The sequence below is a fragment of the Artemia franciscana genome, chromosome 13 (assembly GCF_032884065.1).
Source record: "Artemia franciscana chromosome 13, ASM3288406v1, whole genome shotgun sequence".
NCBI classification, from domain to species: Eukaryota; Metazoa; Arthropoda; class Branchiopoda; order Anostraca; family Artemiidae; genus Artemia; species Artemia franciscana.
Window position 1 is genome coordinate 5,836,711 of NC_088875.1, and position 21,483 is coordinate 5,858,193.

The 21,483-nt window shown below is 35.2% G+C and overlaps 2 protein-coding genes across 2 annotated transcripts in view; one reads left to right on the forward strand and one right to left on the reverse strand.

The window, feature by feature from the left end:
- Positions 1-21,483, forward strand: part of LOC136034439 (uncharacterized) — a 179,473-nt gene that overhangs the window by 47,067 nt on the left and 110,923 nt on the right. The gene's annotated exons all lie outside the window — the stretch shown is intronic.
- LOC136034433 (zinc finger protein 664-like) lies at positions 1,149-20,711 on the reverse strand. Its single transcript, XM_065715608.1, has 2 exons — positions 20,512-20,711; positions 1,149-3,187 (listed from the first exon to the last, which is right to left on the reverse strand). The coding sequence occupies exon 2, from the start codon at positions 3,180-3,182 to the stop codon at positions 1,986-1,988; it is 1,197 nt and encodes a 398-aa protein (XP_065571680.1). The 5' UTR covers positions 3,183-3,187; positions 20,512-20,711; the 3' UTR covers positions 1,149-1,985.

A 21,483-nucleotide genomic window follows, 5' to 3' on the forward strand; every position in this document is an offset into this window, starting at 1 on the left:
TTGTCGTAAGCCTTGCAGTACCACCTCGAAAAGTTGTTAAGTAATATTGGCAAAATCTGCCACCGATCCACTGACGCAGCACTACGAGTAACCATCTGCTTTACATGCATGAGAGAATCCACAGTTTTTATTTCCAACCGATTTCGCAAGTTAGTTTTAATGTTTGTTAGTTGAGAAAATTGTCTTTTGGCACCAGCACTTGAGTGAGGTAACGCGCATAAGTTCAACATAAAAGTTTGATAGCTCAAAGAATTTGAAAGTGCTGGTTTTCTAGAGTGTCTCTAGCAGACTCTATCTCAAACAAATACAACGTAGAAACAATAGGGAAAGTTTTTTCAAGACAATGGAAATTATTTATGTAGATATTTCGGCCCTATGTCCAAGGGCCGTCTTCAGCACAATACAATACTATATATATATATAAAAGAACTTACATCAAATTGTGAGAATTAAAACTTAATATAAAAACACTTATTAAAACAATTTTTTTTTAAAAATATAGCCCTAGCATCCTTACTTCAGCGAAGTTCAACCAGGACTGGCGAAAAGAATTTAATGAAGAAATATAAACTCATTCAAACTAAAGAGAATAAAATGATTAGATGCAATTTCTTAAAGCTAATCTTGCTTGTTTAGCAGCCTGTCTCAAAGGCCTTTTCGTAGTTGGTTCAGTACTATTATAAATTGGTTTAGTAAAATATTTTGTTAGATCATTTTTAATTAAATTTGAGTATAAAGAATTTAGTGAGTATTCCCCCAAGTCCCTGTTCAAAGAAATATTTTTATTTAATTTGAGATTAATTTCAATTGATTCTCGAACCACTTGTTTTATTCCCAAATCATTACTAATGAGTGAAGAGTTTTCAAAAAGTATTATGTGGGACGGATTATTAAATATATGCCAACCTAGAGCAGAATCAAAGGAATTGTTGGAACCATTTGAAATTAAGGCCTTGTCTATGTCATTTTTATGCTGTTGTAAACTTTTGTCTAGATTCTGATGGGTCCTGCCGACATAGTATTTTCCGCAATCACAGGGTATTTGATAGACCCCTCTTTGGCGAGTAACTGGGGTCTTATCTTTACCCGAATTTAAGAAATTGATGATTTTAAAATTATTAGTAAAAACTATGTACAGATTATTTTTTGTGCAAATATTTTTTAATTTTGTTGTAATCTTTGGGATATACGGAAGATAGACAATATTTGAGGGCTTATCAATAGCCTCACATTGTGAAGTATCTTCTTCGATTTTACAAGAACGTCTTTTTATTCTACGGCTAATTATTTTATTTACAAAAGGAATGGGGTATCAATTACCAAAAAGAATATCTCTGATAAAATTTATTTCTGCATTTATATATGAATGGGAGGAAATATTTAGGGCACGATCAATGAGGGAAATTACAACTGCTCTTTTAACTTTTGGGGGTTGATTTGAATTAAAGTGAAGATATCTATTGTTTTGTGTTGGCTTTCGATATATAGTAAAATCCAGTTCATCAGCATTACGAATAATTAATACATCTAAAAACGGTAGTTTATTTTCAATTTCAACTTCAAGGGTGAACTGCAAATTTCGGTCATAAGTGTTAAGATGATCTAAGAAGCCCCGAAGTTCAGCTTCCCCATAATTCCAAAGTGAACTGCTTAATAAAAGCATCTTTTCCACACATTATATTTAAACGGTTTTCACCTCTGTGTTTTGTCTTGTTTTCAATCAAATTACCGTATTCATTAAAACATCTGTTACGTTTATCACATTTAAACAGTTTTTAACCTTGTATGTAGTTTTTTATGCGCGTCCAAATTCTGATGTTTAGAAAAGCATTTCTTACACACATCACATTTAAACGGTTTTTCACCTTTATGCAATCTTTGGTGCACATTCAAATGGCCTGATGCAGAAAACCCTTTGTTACATTCGACACATTTAAACGGTTTTTCACCTGTGTGTGTTCTCTGGTGTGTAATTAAATTGCCGTTTACAGAAAAATATTTGTTACATATGTCACATTTAAAGGTTGTTCACCTGTATGCAATCTTTTGTGTGTGTTCAAATAACTTGATTCAGAAAAGCCTTTGTTACATACGTCACATTTAAACGGTTTTTCACCTGTATGCACTCTGTGGTGCTTAATCAAATCGCCTGAATTAGAAAAACCTTTGTTACATACGTCACATTTAAACGGTTTTTCACCTGTGTGTTTTCTCTGGTGTTTAATTAAATTGCCGTTTACAGAAAAACATTTGTTACATACGTCACATTTAAACGGTTTTTCACCTGTATGCAATCTTTGGTGCACATTCAAATGGCTTGATTGAGAAAAGCCTTTGTTACATACCTCACATTTAAACGGTTTTTCACCTGTGTGCGATCTTTGGTGCATATTCAAATTGCCTGATTGAGAAAAGCTTTTGTTACATACGTCACATTTAAACGGTTTTTCACATGTGTGTGTTCTCTTGTGTCTAATTAAATTGCTGTTGTTAGTAAAACATTTGTTACACACGTCACACTTAAACGGTTTTTCATCTTTATGCAATCTATGGTGAATATTCAAACTGCTTGAATGAAAAAAGCGTTTCTTGCCTACATCACACTTATTTAGTATTTTCCCCGTGTTTGTTCTTGGACATCTTTCTAATTTTCCGCGGTTTTTAAAGTGCAAGTGACTATTAGAAATTATTTCCCGATTTTCTAAACTTTTCGCTTCTGATTCTGATTCATGTGAATTTGAGCAACCGTTAGTGGACGGATTCTGTGAAACCAATAGCAATGCATTTTCCTTCAGGTCCAGTTCAGATAGGTTTGGTGAAAAGTGACCTTTTATTATTAGATGTTGTTTTATATCATCAGTGCATTCACACAAACAAATGGGGCATCGTCTTGTTTCTCCCATTTGGTGTTCCATAAAATGTGGAACAAACTCTCTGTAATCACGAGCTACTGCAGGGCAGACATCGCACTCGATTGGTGAAAGTTTTTCACAGCCAGTGTCAAAATGAAGATTCAGCATCAAAAATGATTTCTCTGTTTTCCCACAGGAGTCACAACGCCAGATCCCAGCAGTTAATTCTTCTATAGTCTTCTCTCTCAGCCTTTTCACGACAATGATTAGTTTTGGGCCTAAGAGTTCTGGTTGAATTATACCATCAGAAGTGCTCAAAGTAGAACTCATTATCTCTAAAGTAAAAAAAACAACAAAAATTAAAGCTAGCATAACAATTATAAATAGAAAGTGAGCGTTTCAAAAGTAATACATGATTAGGATGTAAATTGTCTCACCGGTATTTTCCTGTTTTTAAGCTATCTTATCACAGATCAAACTTAATTAAAAATTAAAGAAGAAGGGAAAGAAATACTTCAAATTATCAGTTTGTTGAATTAGAATATTAAAAAAACTCACTACAGAGTAGCACCGAAACAGATAGTATGTAGGTAATACTTTTATCATGTTTTCAATAGCAAGTTACTACTGACATCAATATCCTGAAAACGTTAAAAATGAAACGAAAAAATCAACAAATATCTCATTTTTTTAAAAATGTAAAAATACCGCTAAAAGGTTAAAAAATATATAATGAGAATGAACTAATATTTGAATTCGACTGAAATTTATATCCCCTCTTAAATGTATAATATTATATTAAAATTACATTCGGTAATGAAATTTTTAATTTGTTTAATCAGCATAAATTTTTAACATATATTTGAAACTTAAGATTTTCAGAATCACTTCCAGTTTTAATGCACAGTCCCACTTGCCCCATCACCCCAAAAACTTGTATATATTTCTAGGATATAAATAAGTAGTAGGCTGCTTTTGTTGGTTTTATCAAATTTGACAATTCTTATTTTTATTCAACAGCTGTTTATAAGATGCTGTTCAGAAATTCCGTCGAAAGAGCCTTATAGAGTCTAGAGTCTAACACAGTGGCTTAAAACATATTGGCATTATTATTATTTTTTTTTATTCCGAGGAATACTGTCTTCTAGACTGGTCCTTTCTACCTGAAATCTACCTGAAAAATCAGGATAGTAGACAGGGAATATTTCCACTACTTTAAAGAAAGATTATATTGCAAAGCTTATATTGCAAGATTGTAAAAAGATTAACTTAATTTTAAAGAAGTAACTGAAAGAAATAATCCGAATTAGAGGTCTGAGACAATTTAGAGAGTCAAAACATTCAAGGAGAAAAAGTGGCAGTCACCAGTTAGACAGAATATTATTTTTCAAGGAGGGGTTAGCAAACTGTTTTGGTCTGTTTGCCATTTTGGATTCCTGGTTTGCAATATTAGGACTAAGACGAATTCAATCTCACCATTTTATTTTGTTTCTAATACCTTTGATGGTAAGAGAAATATGCCTCTGGTTGGTAAAACATTTATTATAAATATATCGCTTTAGTTTTAAACCACTTTGGAAAATTAATTATGTACTTTTGTTTGAATATAGTGATTTAACCAAATTGAAACTCTATTACGAAGCTTTCTGGGGGGCAGTTCATATCATAACGCCCCATTTCTGATTGCTTCAAAATTTATAATTATCTTCTCAAAATCAAAATAATAAATATATTTAGATCTTAATGTAGAACAAGAGCTAATAGATCGTATGAAACTTGTGATGAGGCAATAAGAGCTGAGAGCCAAGAGATCATATGGTATAAGCTCTAACAAAATTCTATGAATCAATAGATGGATTTAAAAGGAAAATAAGAGGCTTAATAATAATATTAATAATAATAATTTGTTTCTTACCCACAACAACACTATAAAAGTATTAAAATGTGAAGTACAAACAATTAAATACACACACAAAAAGCAAAACATACAAAAATGAAAAGTAATGACAATAGAAATTTTTTACGTTAATACAAAAAATTAAATAAACACACAAAATAACGAACTATGAAAAAAAATGAACATTAGATACACACAAAAAATGAAATTAAAAAAAACACAAAGAGAAAAACAAATACACACACAAAGTCAACGAAAAAAACGGATAAGACGGTGGTGAGGGGATAGGCGCGCAGAAGCTGTACTGGAGAGTTGTCTGTGAAGAATCTCCAACTTTAAAGTTATGTCAAGAACTGAGAATTTTTTAACAAGAGTCCGGTTTTTTGTCCAAGGTGGAAGAAACAGAAGAAATTTGCAAAATTTGAAATAATTTATCCGAATTCTTTTTAAATTACCATTATTAAGAAGGGGGAAAAGACCTGAAGCATAAAGGACAGAATGATCACAGAAAGTAGAATAAAGTTTAGCCAGCGCACGTCTATTATACTTCCCTCTATTTGCAACAATTTTTGTATAACCAATCTGAATCTTTTTACTTATATCACAAACAGTACGCTAAAGTAAGCTCGAAAGATTGTTAGTAATAGAGATACCAAGCCAACGAATACAATCAACAAGAGGGATAGTGAAGTTATTACAGTTAAGGGGAGTAGCAGTAATACAGTTATAGGGAAGAAACTCACATTTATCTATGTTAATTGAAAGACCAATATCAGAGAAAGCATCAGAAACCATAGAGACCATTTTGGAAAGACCCTTGTTGGAACGGCTAATAAGAAGCAAGTCGTCAGCATACGCAAGATAAGAAACATCCGCAAGATCAGAAAGGTATGTACCTGAAATCTTAGCCAGCACACTACAAATACAAATCTTAAAAAGCGTAGGGGACAGAACACCACCCAGCCTAACTCCTCTTCGCATTCTTATAATAGTGTCTGGTGCAGATCCTAATTGAAGAAACGAATTTGAATACCAAAACCTAAGAAGCATTATAATAGAGAGATTGACCCCAGAATTATACATGGAAAAAATGAGCTGACTATGGACCACACTATCAAACGCTTTCGAAAGATCCAAAGCACAAATATAAAGACCATTTCCCTTGGAAGAATTATCAGCCAATAGAAGAGATAGAATCTTATGCGCATGCTGACAACCCACCCCACTCCGAAACCAAATTGGTTGTCATCCTCAATAATATTTTTAGTCGAAAATGGTAGAAGGATATACTCAAAAACCTTACTAATATTACAAGATACAGTAATAGGTCGATAGCAAGAACAATCAATCAGTGACTTTCCCCTTTTTAAAATTGACGAAACAGTTCCACACAGAGAACTCTCAGGTACGTATGAAGTATATAGACATATTTGAAAAAGAAGCTGAAAGTGAGATATAAGGGGGGTGCATTCAATCGGCATATGCATCTTAGAAATACCATCCTTATCTATTGAATCAGATTTTAAACTTTTAACAGCATTAACTACAGATGAAAAAGATATGGGCACTATATGGCGTTGCGAAAACGTTGTACTAAAGGGGGGTAAGAAGGCGAGTATATACAGAATACACTGAATAATTAATCACTAAAAAAATCGAAGAATAATGTGTATACCAAGCTGAAGTTGGAAGGCAATTACTTGTCATAGTTTCATCATTTATCTTGTCAGAATTGATCACTTTTCGCCAATCCTCCCTACTTACAGGGAAATCCATACCGTGGTAACGTGCCGACCTCAGATAACGTTTATAATTGGTTTTAGTTTTACGTTTGATATCAGCGACACACCCAGAACTTGGCCGACCACATTCATTCCATATCTGGAGCCATAATTTTGCTTTATTTTTTATCGACTTTAAGCAAGGGTCCATTGACCAGATAGGTTTTTGTGTTTTTTTACGAATACGTTGCCGAGGTTTGGCAGCTTCTTCTGCCCTTTTCATACACATCACAAGTTGGTTATAATAACAGTTAATATCGGCTTTATCATTCGTAGGTACCTGGCTTTGAAGAAGATGATATGGAACACCTATGGTAGAAAGAAGGGTTGTCAAGTTAGAGATATAGTGCGGTATATTGGCTTTGCTCCAATTACTTTTTTCAAACCACTTCGATTTTTCTAGCGAGCAATTGGTTTCCGATAGATCAATATCCATTGTAAATGTCGCTGAAATTAGCATGTGGTCAGTATCTTGCTCGTTAACATGAACAGAAGCAGAAGAAGAGATAATACCAGGCGAGCAAATAATATGGTCAATATCACTTGTGCTTCCAGAATGATGAACATATGAAAAATTGTGGGATTTGGGCACAACGCGGTATGAAGGAAGACAATCAAAAGGCAGCTCACTTCTTACAGAAGATCGATTAATATCAGTATTTAGGTCCCCAATTATTATATACTGTAGAGAGTTTAACAGTACCTGATTCACAAGATTCTTAAGCAGACCACACGCCTTTCCGAATTTAGTTAAGGATCTGATCAAGTATCCTTCATACGGAAGATAAGAGTTTATAAATACAATACTGCCGACACGCACAGCCAAAAAAAATTCGTTGGAGTAGAAGAGTACTGGGGAGGGTAGATGAATGTCCCGTTTAAAGACACAGGCTAGTCCACCGGAAGGGCGACCGCCAGTAGCTTTTGCTGGACTCAGGAATGCAGTATGATGCTGACTTCGACGCAAAACATTCAAACTTGAAGCAGTGAGAAGATGCTACTAGAAACATACCAAATCGTAGGAACCATACAACTCATCAATAGCAAAATCCTTATCTTTGGTGCCATTTATATTGAACGAAATAACTGAGATTGATGCACTCATGGTTGAAAGGTGGATTTGCAGTTTATTCTATTCTTAATAACGGAGCAGGAAAAGCTATAGGAAGGGTGTTTTTGGCCGCAATTTGCGCAATTGGTATCAGCAATGCATGGCTCATCTTTTGTTGATATGTGTGGCCCTCCACAACGAGCACATTTCGGGAGAACGCTGGGACAGGAGTACTGTAGATGGTCTAGTGATCGGCATTTAAAACAGCATTTGGGTAGGTCCATAGACTCGTAAACAGAAAAAATTTCATAGTCCACTCTGAGGCCATGCTTGAAAAAACGTAGATTGCGCAAAAGAATCCAAAAACTCAATTTTCACACACTTAGATAGGCCCAATCTCTTAGCATCTATGATACCGTGTTGGCTTCCGAGTACCGTAATGTCAACGTCGGTAGGAATATTTCGTGATATACCATAAAACCGCTTGAAAACCACTTTTGTTGTAGTACCGGAGGTTATGTTCTGGATTGACGAGCAGAAGTCCTTCGTAGCAGACTTGTCCATATTAATATACCACTTGTCATTGATGGGCTTTATGCTACGAACTAATTCATGTCCAGTAATTTGGTCTATAGCAGCTTTTCGCTTAAGAGGGTCAGATAAGGCGTCCGGCACCTTTGAGACGATAACTGTTGCATGCGAATCTAGCACTGAAGCCGGTTTGGGTAAATGGGGGAAGCTCAATTCATATTTGTCAAGTTTTGAAGACATTCCCAAAACAACTTGATGGAGCTCATTAAATTTTGAGAATAAAGAGGTGTAGGCAGTGGCAGGAAGGCAGGGTACTTCCGTAGGACGCTTTATGACGAATGTCAGAACATCAGTGTTAGTCTCGTCAAGAGATTTTAATAAAGTAATTATGTCGCTGAAATGGCTAACCAATGCATTATTTCCCTTACGAATAGGGCAATCTTCATGACCCGGACAAAGCTGCGACAATAACATCTTTGCCACCTTGACCGAATTAGAGTCAAAAACTCCACTCCATGCCTTTTAATCACGTCATCCTCTGCTCCAATTAGCAAATTGCTCAGCACAAAATTCAATACCGGCGAGTAAACAAGGACAGGATTATCGTCACTGGTAACAGGCATCACGCTGGTTCAATTAGTTCAATAATAATAGCTCAATAAATATTTTTTTCTACAATTCATGCACAAATAGTTCTTTTGATAATCATCTTATGTAGGTCAAGGTTACACGTCACTTTATCCTTAACCAGTTATTGCGAAACCTTGAATTATAATGAAACTAATTTTCATTCAATGAGAGCTTATAGCCGAGTGTTGAAATAGTTCATAATTCTTAAGCTAAAAAGGGCTTAATGAATTAATAAGGTGATAAAATATCCAATTTAATCCAGGTGTGTTCACTTTGAACTCAGATTCAATACTGATGCCGGTCAGGATTTAAAATAAGATGTTCTTCTAAACGATGTCCTTCTAAATATCAAAATTCATTAAGATCTGATCACCCACTCGTAAGTTATCAATACCTAATTTTTCCTCTCCCTTTAGCCCCCGAGATGGTCGAATCTGGGAAAACAACTTTATCAAGTCAATTTGTGCAGCTCCCTGACACGCCTACCAATTTTCATCGTCCTAGCACGTCCAGAAGCACCAAACTCGCCAAATCACTGAACCACTCCCCCAACTCCCCCAAACAGAGCAAATCCAGTACGGTTCCGTCAATCCCGTATCAAGGACATTTGCTTATTCTATCCACCAAGCTTCATCCCGATTCCTCCACTCCAAGTGTTTTCCAAGGTTTCCCCCACCAACTCCCCCCAATGTCAAAAGATCTGATCGGGATTTGAAATAAGAGCTCTGAGACATGAATTCCTTCTAAATATCAAATTTCATTAAGATCCAATCACCTATTCGTAAGAAAAAAAATACCCCAATTTTCACGTTTCCCAAGAATTCCGGCTTCCCCCTCCCACTCCCCCCAATGTCACAGATTCTGGTCGGAATTTAAAATTAGAGCTTTAAAGGACAAGATCCTTCTAAATACCAAGTTTCATTAAGCTCTGGCCACCCTTCTGTAAGTTACAAATACCTCAATTTTCAAAACTACCCCCCCCCCCCCAACTCGACCAAAGAGAGAAGATCGTCCGGTTATTTCAGTAGCGTATCTTAGAAAGATTTTTATTCTTCCCATCCAGTTTCAACCTGATCTCACGGCTTTAAGTATTTTCTAAGATTTCCAGTCCCCCCAACTGCCCCCCCCCCAATTACGCTAGATCCGTTTGAGATTTAAAATAAGAGATCTGAGTTACGAGGTACTTCTAAATATGAAGTTTCATGAAGATCCAATACGTCATTTCTTCTAATTTTTCAAAATTATCCCCCCCCCTAATAGGGTGGATCTATGCCAATTATGTAAATCACGTATCTAAGACTTCTGCTTGTTTTTCCCACCAAGTTTCATCCCGATCCCTCTAATCTAAACGTTTTCCATGATTTTAGGTTCCCCCACCCCAAACTCCCCCCAATGTGACCAGATCCGATCGGGATTTAAAATAAGAGCTCTATGACACTATATCCTTCTAAATATCAAATTTCATTAAGATCCAATCACCCTTTCGTAAGATAAAAATACCCCAATTTTCACGTTTTCCAAGAATTCCGGTTTCCCCCTCCAACTCCCCCCATTGTCACAGGATCTGGTCGGAATTTAAAATTAGAGCTTTAAAGCACAAGACCCTTCTAAGTATCAAATATCATTAAGATCTGGTCACCCTTTCATAAATTACAAATATCTCAATTTTCAAAATTCCCCCCCCCCCAACTCAACCAAAGAGAGCAGATCATATCTGGTTATGTCAGTCACGTATCTTAGACAGGTTTTTATTCTTCCAATCCAGTTTCATCCTGATCTCACCGCTTTAAGTATTTTCTAAGATTTCCGGTCCCCCTACTGCCCCCCCCCCAATTACTCTGGATCCGGTTGAAGTTTAAAATAAGAGGTCTGAGTTACAAGGTACTTCCAAATATGAAGTGTCATTAAAATCCGATCACTCCTTCGTGAGTTAAAAATACGTCATTTTTCTATATTTTCATAATTAGCCCCCCCCCCTCAAATCGATCGGATCCATTCTAATTATGTAAATCACGTATCTAAGACTTCTGCTTATTTGTCCCACCAAGTTTCATACCTATCCCTCCAATCTAAGCGTTTTCCATTATTTTAGGTTCCCCCACCCCAAACTTCCCCCAATGTCACCAGATCCGGTCAGGATTTAAAATAAGAGCTTTGAGACACGATATCCTTCTAAATATTAAATTTCATTGAGATCCGATCACCCGTTCGTAAGTTAAAAATACCTCATTTTTTCTATTTTTTCAGAATTAGCCCCCCCCCCCCCAACTACCCCAAAGAGAGCAGATCCATTCCGGTTGTGTCAATCATGTATCTAGGACGTGTGCTTATTTTTCCCACCAAGTTTCATCCCGATCCCTCCACTCTAAGTGTTTTCCAAGTTTTAGGTTTCCCCCTCCCAACTCCCCCCCAATGTCATAAGATCCGGTTGGGATTTAACATAAGAGCTCTGAAAAACAATATCCTTCTAACTATCAAATTTCATTGAGATTTGATCACGTGTTCGTAAGTTAAAAATACCTCGTTTTTTTCTAATTTTTCAGAATCCCCCCCCCCCTAACTACCCCAAAAAGAGCGGATCCGTTCCGGTTATATCAATCATGTACCTACGACTTGTGCTTATTTTTCCCACAAAGTTTCATCCCGATCCCTCCACTCTAAGTGTTTTCCAAGTTTTAGGTTCCCCCCCCCATGTCACCAGATCCGGTTGGGATTTAAAATAAGAGCTTCGAGACACGATATCCTTCTGATTATTAAATTTCATTGAGATCCAATCACCCGTTCGTAAGTTAAAAATACCTAATTTTTAAGAATTAACCCCCCCCCCCCAACTACCCCGAAGAGAGCGGATTCGTTCCGATTATGTCAATCATGTATCTAGGACTTTTGCTTATTTTTTCCACCAAGTTTCATCCCAATCCCTTCACTCTAAGTGTTTTCCAAGATGTTAGGTTTCCCCCACCCATATCCCCCCACCCAATGTCACCAGATCAATTCGGGATTCAAAATAACAGCTCTGAGACACGATATCCTTCCAAACATCAAATTTCATTAAGATCTGATCAACCGTTCGTAAGTTAAAAATACTTCAATGTTTCTATTTTTTCCGAATTAAATATCAAGTGCCATATTGGTTAATACCAAGTGCCATAAAAAATATAAAAACTACAGTTCTATGCTAAGATCCCTAGCTTTTTAAAAATTAATATTTACCATTTTTTAAATCTTCAAACTAGAGAGCAAATCCAGTTTAGCAAACACAAGGAGCGCTATTCTAGCATTTTTATTAAGGAAGGGGGTATGAGGAGAGGCACTTCTGGATAGTCAATGGGCATGAACTATTCTTCAGGGAAAAACAGAGGTGGATCTGGCTATTTCAGTTTGCTTATATTCACAGTAAGTATTACGTTTTATCATATAGGTATTTATAGTAAGTAAGTAATTTACTGCCAACTGCAACCCCTACTTTGTCTCAATAAAGATACAATTTTAAAACTACAAATTTTAGATTTTTATTTCAAACTACGAAACTATTATAAATTTTGGATTTTTTATTTCAAATTTGTGTCCCTCGAATTTTTAAGCCCGGGTGAGTGCTATTAAACCCTTCGTCTCTAAAACCACCTGTGGGGAAAAGGATATTAGAAAACTTGTGAAAAATACAAACCTAAAGGTGTTTAAAAAAAAGCGTGAAAACTCCGATGGTTTTCCATTAGTCTAAGCGTAAATCATGTTTCTTAGTCAAAAGGGGCCATCGCAAATATAAGCCAATGAGCTGAGGTTGGACCATTAATTAGATCACATCTGTAAATTAATTTGATTAAAGTTGAACTTCTTTCAATGTTAAGATTGTCTTCACTTTCATTTTCGTGTTACTATAAAAAGACGAAGATGGTAATCAAATCTCTTTTCAATACCTTTTTTTTCTTGTTCCACTTACCGTTGCTTTATAAAGTTAGTTCTGAGCGAAAGACAGAAAGTAAGGATTTGCACCCTTTATTGGTTTTATTAGCCTGTTAGAAGCAATTAAAATTCATACAAATTAAATTTTTTAAGAATATTATAAATTACATCAAAGATGAGAGCTCGACAATGCTAGTTTTTATGGAACTGGCTAAGGAACCAAAAGTTCGATTAATATACGATTAGATATACGATTAACTAAATATACGATTAGATATAATTACGATTAAATATATTATTACGATTAAATATAATTTAAATTTTATGTTTAATCGCTCTTTGTGAATTTGAATTTACAAGGCAATCATAAAGTGACATATGGCACCCAAAAAGTGTGCTTTGGTTTTTCTTTTCATGTTTATAAATAAAAAAATAAAGAAAAATGATGTTTTCTGAATTATTAATTTACTCGTTGGGAATTGTTTCATTAAGAATATCAAGGAGACACCTTATATTAAATAAAACTAACCTTGGATGTGAATCGCATGGGAAAAATTGACTCCTAAAGTTTGAAAACTACCATCCCTTTTGTATTTTATGAAAAAAAAGAAATATAGAAAAATTACACGAAGTTTTTTTGGGTAAATCAGGGCAAATGATTTAAAAAAAGTCTGGGGGGGGACTGTGCCACCAGAAAAACAGTTATAATATTTGGATAGAGCATGAAATAAGGTATATATTGGTTGTCCTCCCTCAGAAGTGGCCAGCCACTAAACTGAAAACCTTTTTGGAAATACCGAATCGAATGACATTACTACTGGATTTCTGTATTACAACAGAAGGTAAAATTCTAGTTTTAGGTGTTTCTGTTATTTTAGAATAACGTTAAAGGCTTCAAATGTTTTTGGTATAGGCCTAGGGTGGAGGCTGTTTAGAAGGAATCATGCTAAGAAACCAATTCTTATTTGATAATATGAAAAATAACTGTGTTTAATACATTTTGACCGCGATTCCATTATACTTTATCCACGACACCCCACAATATGCAAAGATATAGCCCAAATTATAGATTTCTCATGTATTTTCCATTTCTTTATTTCGTCAGCGTTGATTCAATTTATGGATGGACAGGTTGAAACAAGAGTGGTGCCAGAGTGCATGAGAAATATACCAATATACAAATATATATTTGTACGTTATTGGGGGTAGAGTGGGTTTCAAAATGATGTCATAGCAAGTCAAAAAGTAGCTCCTTTAAATTACCATTGTTGAAACATTATATAGGCAAAATGCAACCACCCTCATAGAACAAAAAGGAAAATCACTTTTTTTTACGAGGGCAGCAATGATAAGTCGTCTTATATTTTTTCGTCAGAATTTAGGCACTGGAAAATCATAGAGAGCTGTTCTAGGACTAGAAAGTGCAACATTACACACTAAAAGTGCAATTTGGGTGACATTTTTGGAATGTAAAGGTTGGGTCAGACAGATGGATATCATAAAGAGCTAATGATATGGTCATTGGTAAACCAAATTATATATTTAATTGCTATTTATAAATTTGAATTTAAAAGGCAATCATAAAATGAAATATGGCACCAAAAACGCGTGCTTTGTTTTTTCTTTTCATGTTTATAAATTAAAACAGCACAAAATGATATTTTCTGAATTATTAATTTGCTCGTTGGAAAATGTTTGATTAAGAATATCGAGAAAATCTTGGCAACAGTTCTTGGCAGCATTTTGATAGACACATTATATTCAATAAAACTAACGAGAGATGCAAATCAGATGGGAAAAATGAACACCTAAAGTTTGAAAACTACCCTCCCTTTTTTATTTTATGAAAAAAAAACGAAATCTATAAAAATAACACGAATTTTTTTTTTTGTGTAAATCAGGGTATGGGAGGTACACCCTTCCAAAGAGGAAGAGGGGAATGAATATTGTTTTTATGTCAAAAATTTCCTTTACCAAGCAAAGCTTGGTATACTAGTGCTGAGTAGATAAAGAGTAAAATAAATAAAAAGTTAGATAAAGAGTAGCCTATGGATTGGTACCACATATTTGTGAGCATAAAATTTCTAATTTGTGAAAAAAACATACAAATAATATTCTGATTCACTGTATTATGTTTGTAGCAGATATTTTGTACAACATACTGATGCAGAGCTGGGTAAAAGAAATATTTCGAAAAGTAAAAATAGCAAGAAGTTGACATGGTATTTTACATAAGGACTGTTCTACATTTATGGGTTAGTAAACGAATCCAAAACGCAATGAATAAGACGTAATCAACACTCACTAGGAGTTTCAATTACAAATAAGAGAATTTTGAGCTATATTGGAGTTTTGATTTAAGTATTAAAAGTAAAAAAATTAAAAACAATTAAATAATTTCAAAAGCTGATCCCTTCTCCCTACTAACTTCTATGACTAAGCTACAACCAACTTGACCTATCTAGCTACAGTAAGAATATTATTATGATCAAACAAATCAAACAGTTTGTTCAGAAACAAATCAAACAGTTTTTGGTAACAAACTCTAGTAAAGAGCTACCCGGTTCAATAGTAAACAAAACTCTAAAAACCGAAATTTTGATAATAATAGATACTTCAAAAGAATTGGATTTTATGATGATTTTAGATACACAAGTTTGATCAAATTTAGTCTTACCCATCAAAAGTTACAAGCCTGGTAAAATTTACCTTATTTTGGAAAAAAGGAGGAAATGGTTGGAAAAAGTATCAGAGAACTCTACTGTGGAAGTTCAAGCTCCTATCTACAAAAATTTTGAATTTCGTATTTTTAGCCAGGAGACTGATCATGGGTGTTTATTGGTTTTCTTTTTTTCCAGGGGTGTTTGTATCAACCCAGTGGTGCTAGAATGCAGTGAAGGGGCCCATTCCAACAGAAACTAAAAGTTCTAGTGTCCTTTTTAAGGGACCGAAAAAATTGGAGGGCACCTCCAACACTTATTTTTTTCTCAGAGTCAATGGACCAAAATTTTAAGATAGTCATTTCGATTAGCATAGTCCGAAAACTTAATGACAATGTCTCTGGGGACGACTTACTCCCCCAAAGTCCAAGGGAGAGGGGCTGCATGTTATAAAATTTGACCAGCATTTAAGTTTAGAAATGGTTATTGGTACAGACATTTTCAGGGGGATTTTTTTGTTGAAGAGGGGGGTTGAGGGGAGGGGGTCACGTTGGAGGATCTATCCATGGAGGATTTTGTCATGGGGGAAGATAATTCCCACAAAGGGGGCACAGAATATTCTAGCACTATTAAAAACAAACAATGAAAAAATAAATGTGGGAAAGTTTTTTCAAATATAAATAAGAAGCAGAATTAAAACTTAAACAGAAATTATTATGCATAAGTGGGGTTCATCTCCTCCTAAATAGCTTGCTCATTGTGTTAAAGTATTTTCAGTAATTTCAACTATTTATTCTTTGGCAATTGTGATTCAGGGGTCATTCTTAAAGTATTGGGATGAGATTTAAGGTTTAGTGTAAAGAGCAAGCTTTTAACGAGGGGGCAAACCCCCTCATATGCGTAATATAAATATACAAATTTAGAATTTCGTTACGTAAGTTAATTACTAAGTTAAGTATAACATTCAAAAAATATTCATAAGAAATTAGAAGTTCTAGTTGCCATTTTAAGTAACAAAAAATTGGAAGGCTACTAGGCCTCCTCCCCACTCTTTTTTTTCTCAAAATCTCCTGATCAAAACTAGGAGAAAACTATTTAGCCAAAAAAAAACATACAAATTGAATTTTAATTATTCATCTGCAGACAGCTGAAATCGAAAACTGTTAATTTAAAAACGTTTAGAAATTAAATGATAAAAATATTTTTTTGACTGAAAGTAAAGAGTAACATTAAAACTTAAAACAAACAGAAATTACTCCATATATAAAAGGCGCTTTCCCTCCTCAACGCCCTACTCGTTACGCTAAAGTTTTTAAACTGTTTTAAAAAGTAAAGTTGAGGGAAAGAGTCAAAATCTAGTACAAAGAACGGGACATTCAGGAGGGAAAAGCCCCTTTAATATACAGAGTAATTTCTGTTTGTTTTGAGTTTTAATTTTGCTCCTTACTTTCAGTTAAAGGACTTTTTTCCATTTAATCTATCTATATATATAAAAATAAGTTGTCTGTGTGTGTGTGTCGAGTGACGTCATGTTTGTGTGTCGACTGACGTCATGTTTGTCCACTGACGTCATTATAAGGATTGAGCTGTATGCGTCATGAAGTTGTTTGTCGACTGACGTCATGTTTGTCAACTGATGAAATTACATACCGGGACACCGGGACACCGAGACACAATTGACAACCGGGACACAGGGAATATAAATGACGACCGGGAACCTCAAAGAGAAATTACAGACTGGAACACCCAGACACAAATCACAACGGGGACACAGGGAATATAAATGACGACCGGGACACAGGGACACAACTACAGTGGGGATGCCGGGGGCACAGGCAGGATATATAAATGACGACCGGGACACAGGGATTGTTTGAATAGAAATTACAGACCTGGGCAACAGGACACAAATGACGACCGGGACACCGGGAATATAAATGACGACCGGGACACTCAAAGAAAAATTACAAACTGGGACACCAGGACAAAAATGACGACCGGGACACAGGAATATAAAAGACGACCGGCACACAGGGACACATCATTAGAATAATGAGGTATAGATCTGAATACGGATTGTTTTTCCCATGGACAATTATATGTTGTATGTTCAAGAGTCAGTAAACCTGACAATCTTTTTATATGCACAGACAATGGGACAGCAAAGAATGTCATATATTCGCATGTTTTACATAGTTAAAAACATAATATATATATATATATATATATATATATATATATATATATATATATATATATATATATATATATATATATATATATATATATATATATATATATATATATATATATATATATATATATATCTGTTCACAGGTGGGACACAGGGACACAACTACAATGGCGCGTAACGACTTACGCGCGCGGGGGGGCTTGGGGGGCGCGAAGCGCCCCACCTACTAGGTGTTGGTGCCACCCCAACAGCTAGTAGGGAATATAAATGACAACCGGGACACCTAAAGAGAAAGCAACCAGGACACACAAAGAGAAAGCGACCGGGACACAAGGAATGTTCGATTAGCAATCACCATCAACAAAGCACTGGGACACAAATGACGACCGGGACACAGGGAATATAAATGACGACCAGGACACTCAAAGAGAAATTACAGACTGGGACACCGGAACACAAATGACAACCAGGACAAAAATGACGACCGGGACACAGGGAATATAAATGACGACCACAACACTCAAAGAGAAATTACAGACTGGGACACCAGGACACAAATGACGACCGGGACACAGGGAAACAAAAACAACGGGGACGCCGAGGGGCACAGGGGGATATATAAATGACGATGGGGACACAGGGAATGTTCAATTAGCAATCACCATCAACAAAGCTCAAGGGCAATCATTAGAATATTGAGGTATAGATCTGAATAAAGATTGTTTTTCCCATGGACAATTATATGTTGCATGTTCAAGAGTCGGTAAACCTGACAATCTATTTATATGCACACAGCCAAGAATGTTGTATATTCGCAAGTTTACGTAGTTAAAAATATATACATATATCTATCTTCATTCACAGGTGGGACACAGGGACACAACTACAATAGCACGTAACGACTTACGCGCGCGGGGGGGCTTGGGGGGGGGGAGAGAAGCGCCCCAACAGCTAGTATGATTATAAAAAGGATTAAGTCTTATTATCTTTTTGGTGATTTCTTTTCATATTTTCAATGATTTCTTGTTTTTCACTGATCCCATATCTGTCTTGTTTGCAGATTTACAGGGTGTATTCATATCCATTTTGGATGTTGTAAAACTAGGTAATCTCAAATTCTATAAATAGATTTTAGGAAGTAAAAGACTATTACCTATCAGGGAAAACAATTTTGCTTAAACAAACATGGCAAAACAGGAAGTATAGCATATTTGCACAATTTCGCCATTAACTATCCAACCATTTACTTGATGATTAGGTTTTTAAGGCCTTTTATTTTTTTCATTATTTTTCTATTAAGAACAAATATGGATTAACTAAAAATAAAATAAAAGATATGTGCTCAAAGTAAAAAACAAAGTTGAAATTTAAAATGAGCAACAGTTTTTATGTTACTCAATAGATTTTTCCCTGAATTACTCGGATGGGGAAACCCCCTCCACCAATGACACAACAGCAAACACCCTCACTTTTGAAAAAAAAAATCAGGAGAGTAGAGAGGGAATATCTCCACTACTTGAAAGAAATGATTCTATTTGGGGTAATTTTTATTAGTTTCAACTTTGACTTGATTATTTATTTTAGTTTAAAATTGTTTAAAGATTCTTCTATTCAATTTCTACTACTAAACAAACACTACAGTACCAAGCTACCTGAGGCAAATACAGCTAAGAATACCCCTCCTTAATCTCAACATATTAGAAACCTTCCTCTTAAAAACCTCCCTGGGAGTTCCAAATTCAATTAAATCCTTTCTTAAAAAGCACTTCCCATTTGATGAAAAATGGGGTCACTTTTCGTTTTGGCCCTAGACAGTTGACTGACAAATATAGCTTTTGGCAGTCTGTCATCTTTCAGTCACAGAACCTGTTATAGCAATCTCAAGCTTTTATTCACTATAGCCCTGGAAAGCAGGGATAAACCACATTTTCCATTAAGCTAGTTGCTTGAAATACAATCAGTGAGACAGGTATATGACTTAATTTGGCTATTTATTTATCTTTGAAAAAATTATGGTTGAGGAAACCAGTAGGCCTATTTAATACAGATCATGGCAAAAGCATTAGGCCATAATGATAATTTTGATGTTTCCTTATATTTCATTTGACATTAAAAAACCTTTTAACTTAGTTTCTTCTGTGTGTTGAAGCAAAAAGATATAAAGAAATTTGCATGAAAATTGAGAATAACAAAATTTGCATGCCTGAGGATTTGTTCCTATTCCTGTTAGAGACTTTCTTTACTCTGATTTATATTCATATGTATTTTGATTTTCCTGTGAAAGAGAAAAGAAAATTAATTTATGAAACAACTTATTTTGCAAACCAAATTATCACTATATGTTCAAAACATACCTTTGTTATGGCTATCTCCTTCCTGGGAGTCAGAGGGGAATACCAAAATACCAAGAGGTAGTTGATATTCTAGCATTAATTCCAAATTGTATGTTCTAGCTTCTCTTGTCAAGATTTCTTTTCTTGTCAAAATATTAACCTAGCCTATGTGAAATTCTTCTCTGTGAAATTTATCATAATTAGTGGGTTCTATGAAAGTTTTTTTAGCCCCCAAGAACATAAAGTTGAACAATAAACATTAGAGACGTACATAAGCAGTTTATAAGCATTATGTTAAGCTTGAAGCCTCATGTGCATGCTTAATTTTGAACCACTGGATATGTGCCCCTAACTTGTGAGATAAAGACATTTCTCCTCATTAATTGTGTTTTAATCAATTCAGTGGTACCCTAAGTAACATTTTAACAGGCTAACCACAGTGCAAACCTATTTGTCCTGCCAGGCTACAATGAAATAACATTATTCTAGATTTTGTATTTCTGATATATTATTGATAGACATTTGTTGATCTATACTGTTATTAGTGAATAAAAACAAGTGGCATGAAATAATAATTTCCCAAATTTACAAGAGACTAAGAACACTTATCAGTGTTTGAAAGTTCCTAAATTGACAAATAAAAAGTGCTTAATCTGAATAATCATAACACTGTATTTACCTGTTGATGTCTAGATGCTACCTGTGCCCACAAAGTTACACTCTTATTTGCGCATGAACACTTGGTCTCTGAATCCACGTTTGATTATGATTTTGAATTTGGCACGAACGATGATTTTGAGAAAATCCCTATTCTCCACCGAATTCAAAATTTCTCTGAAAGATGACATAACAGTATTGTGTAGCAAAAGGTAATAGAGACTGGTATAATTAGTTTATAGACATTAAGTGAACCGTGAAGCCTTCTTTCAGTGGGCCACAACATAGGTCGTTTTGAATTTTGTGCTTTGTTATTTGTCCGTGACTTACCACTGAATATTTGGCTATTTTCCAAGAGTTATGGCTGGTAACAAACGGGCACGTTCTAGCCCAGTAAAAGGACAGGACAAATGTTCGTCTTGTGCAATTAATTTAAGCGAGGAATCAAGCGCTATGAATTGTGATGATTGTGATTGCTGGTGATGTATCGAATGTCTTGAGCTCTAAGAACCAGAATACATATTGCTTACAAAAATGACTCGTTGTAAGGGTTGTCAATGGAAATGTCCAATGTGCAAGGAAAACATCCAAGCGAGCAATGTTAATGGCTCCAAGATTGCACGAGTTGTTGATGCGTCTATTAAGAACTCTCTTAGTGGTTTTGAAAATGCAGTAATGACCCTAGATGTTAAGATGAAGCAGGCAGTTAAGGACTCTTTTCCTAGCTTTAAAGAGGAACTTAAAGCGGAAATTGACACTGAGTTTCAGGCAATAAAAGATAGGATTCATACTCTTGAGCAATCCTTAGGAATAGCAAAGAATATTAACGCCTTAAAAGATTTAGTGACTGCCGAAGTTGCTACATTGAAAGAAGCTTTAGATGAACAGTTCGAAAATTGCATAAAGGCAATCATTGCCGAGGATCGTGAAAGACAAAAAAAAACTTAATATAGTGGTCTTCGGAGTTTCTCAACAAACTGATGATGCCCGATTT

Coding starts and splice junctions, on each gene's coding strand:
- LOC136034433 (XM_065715608.1), bottom strand. CDS start 3,182: ATGAGTTCTACTTTGAGCACTTCTGATGGTATAATTCAACCAGAACTC.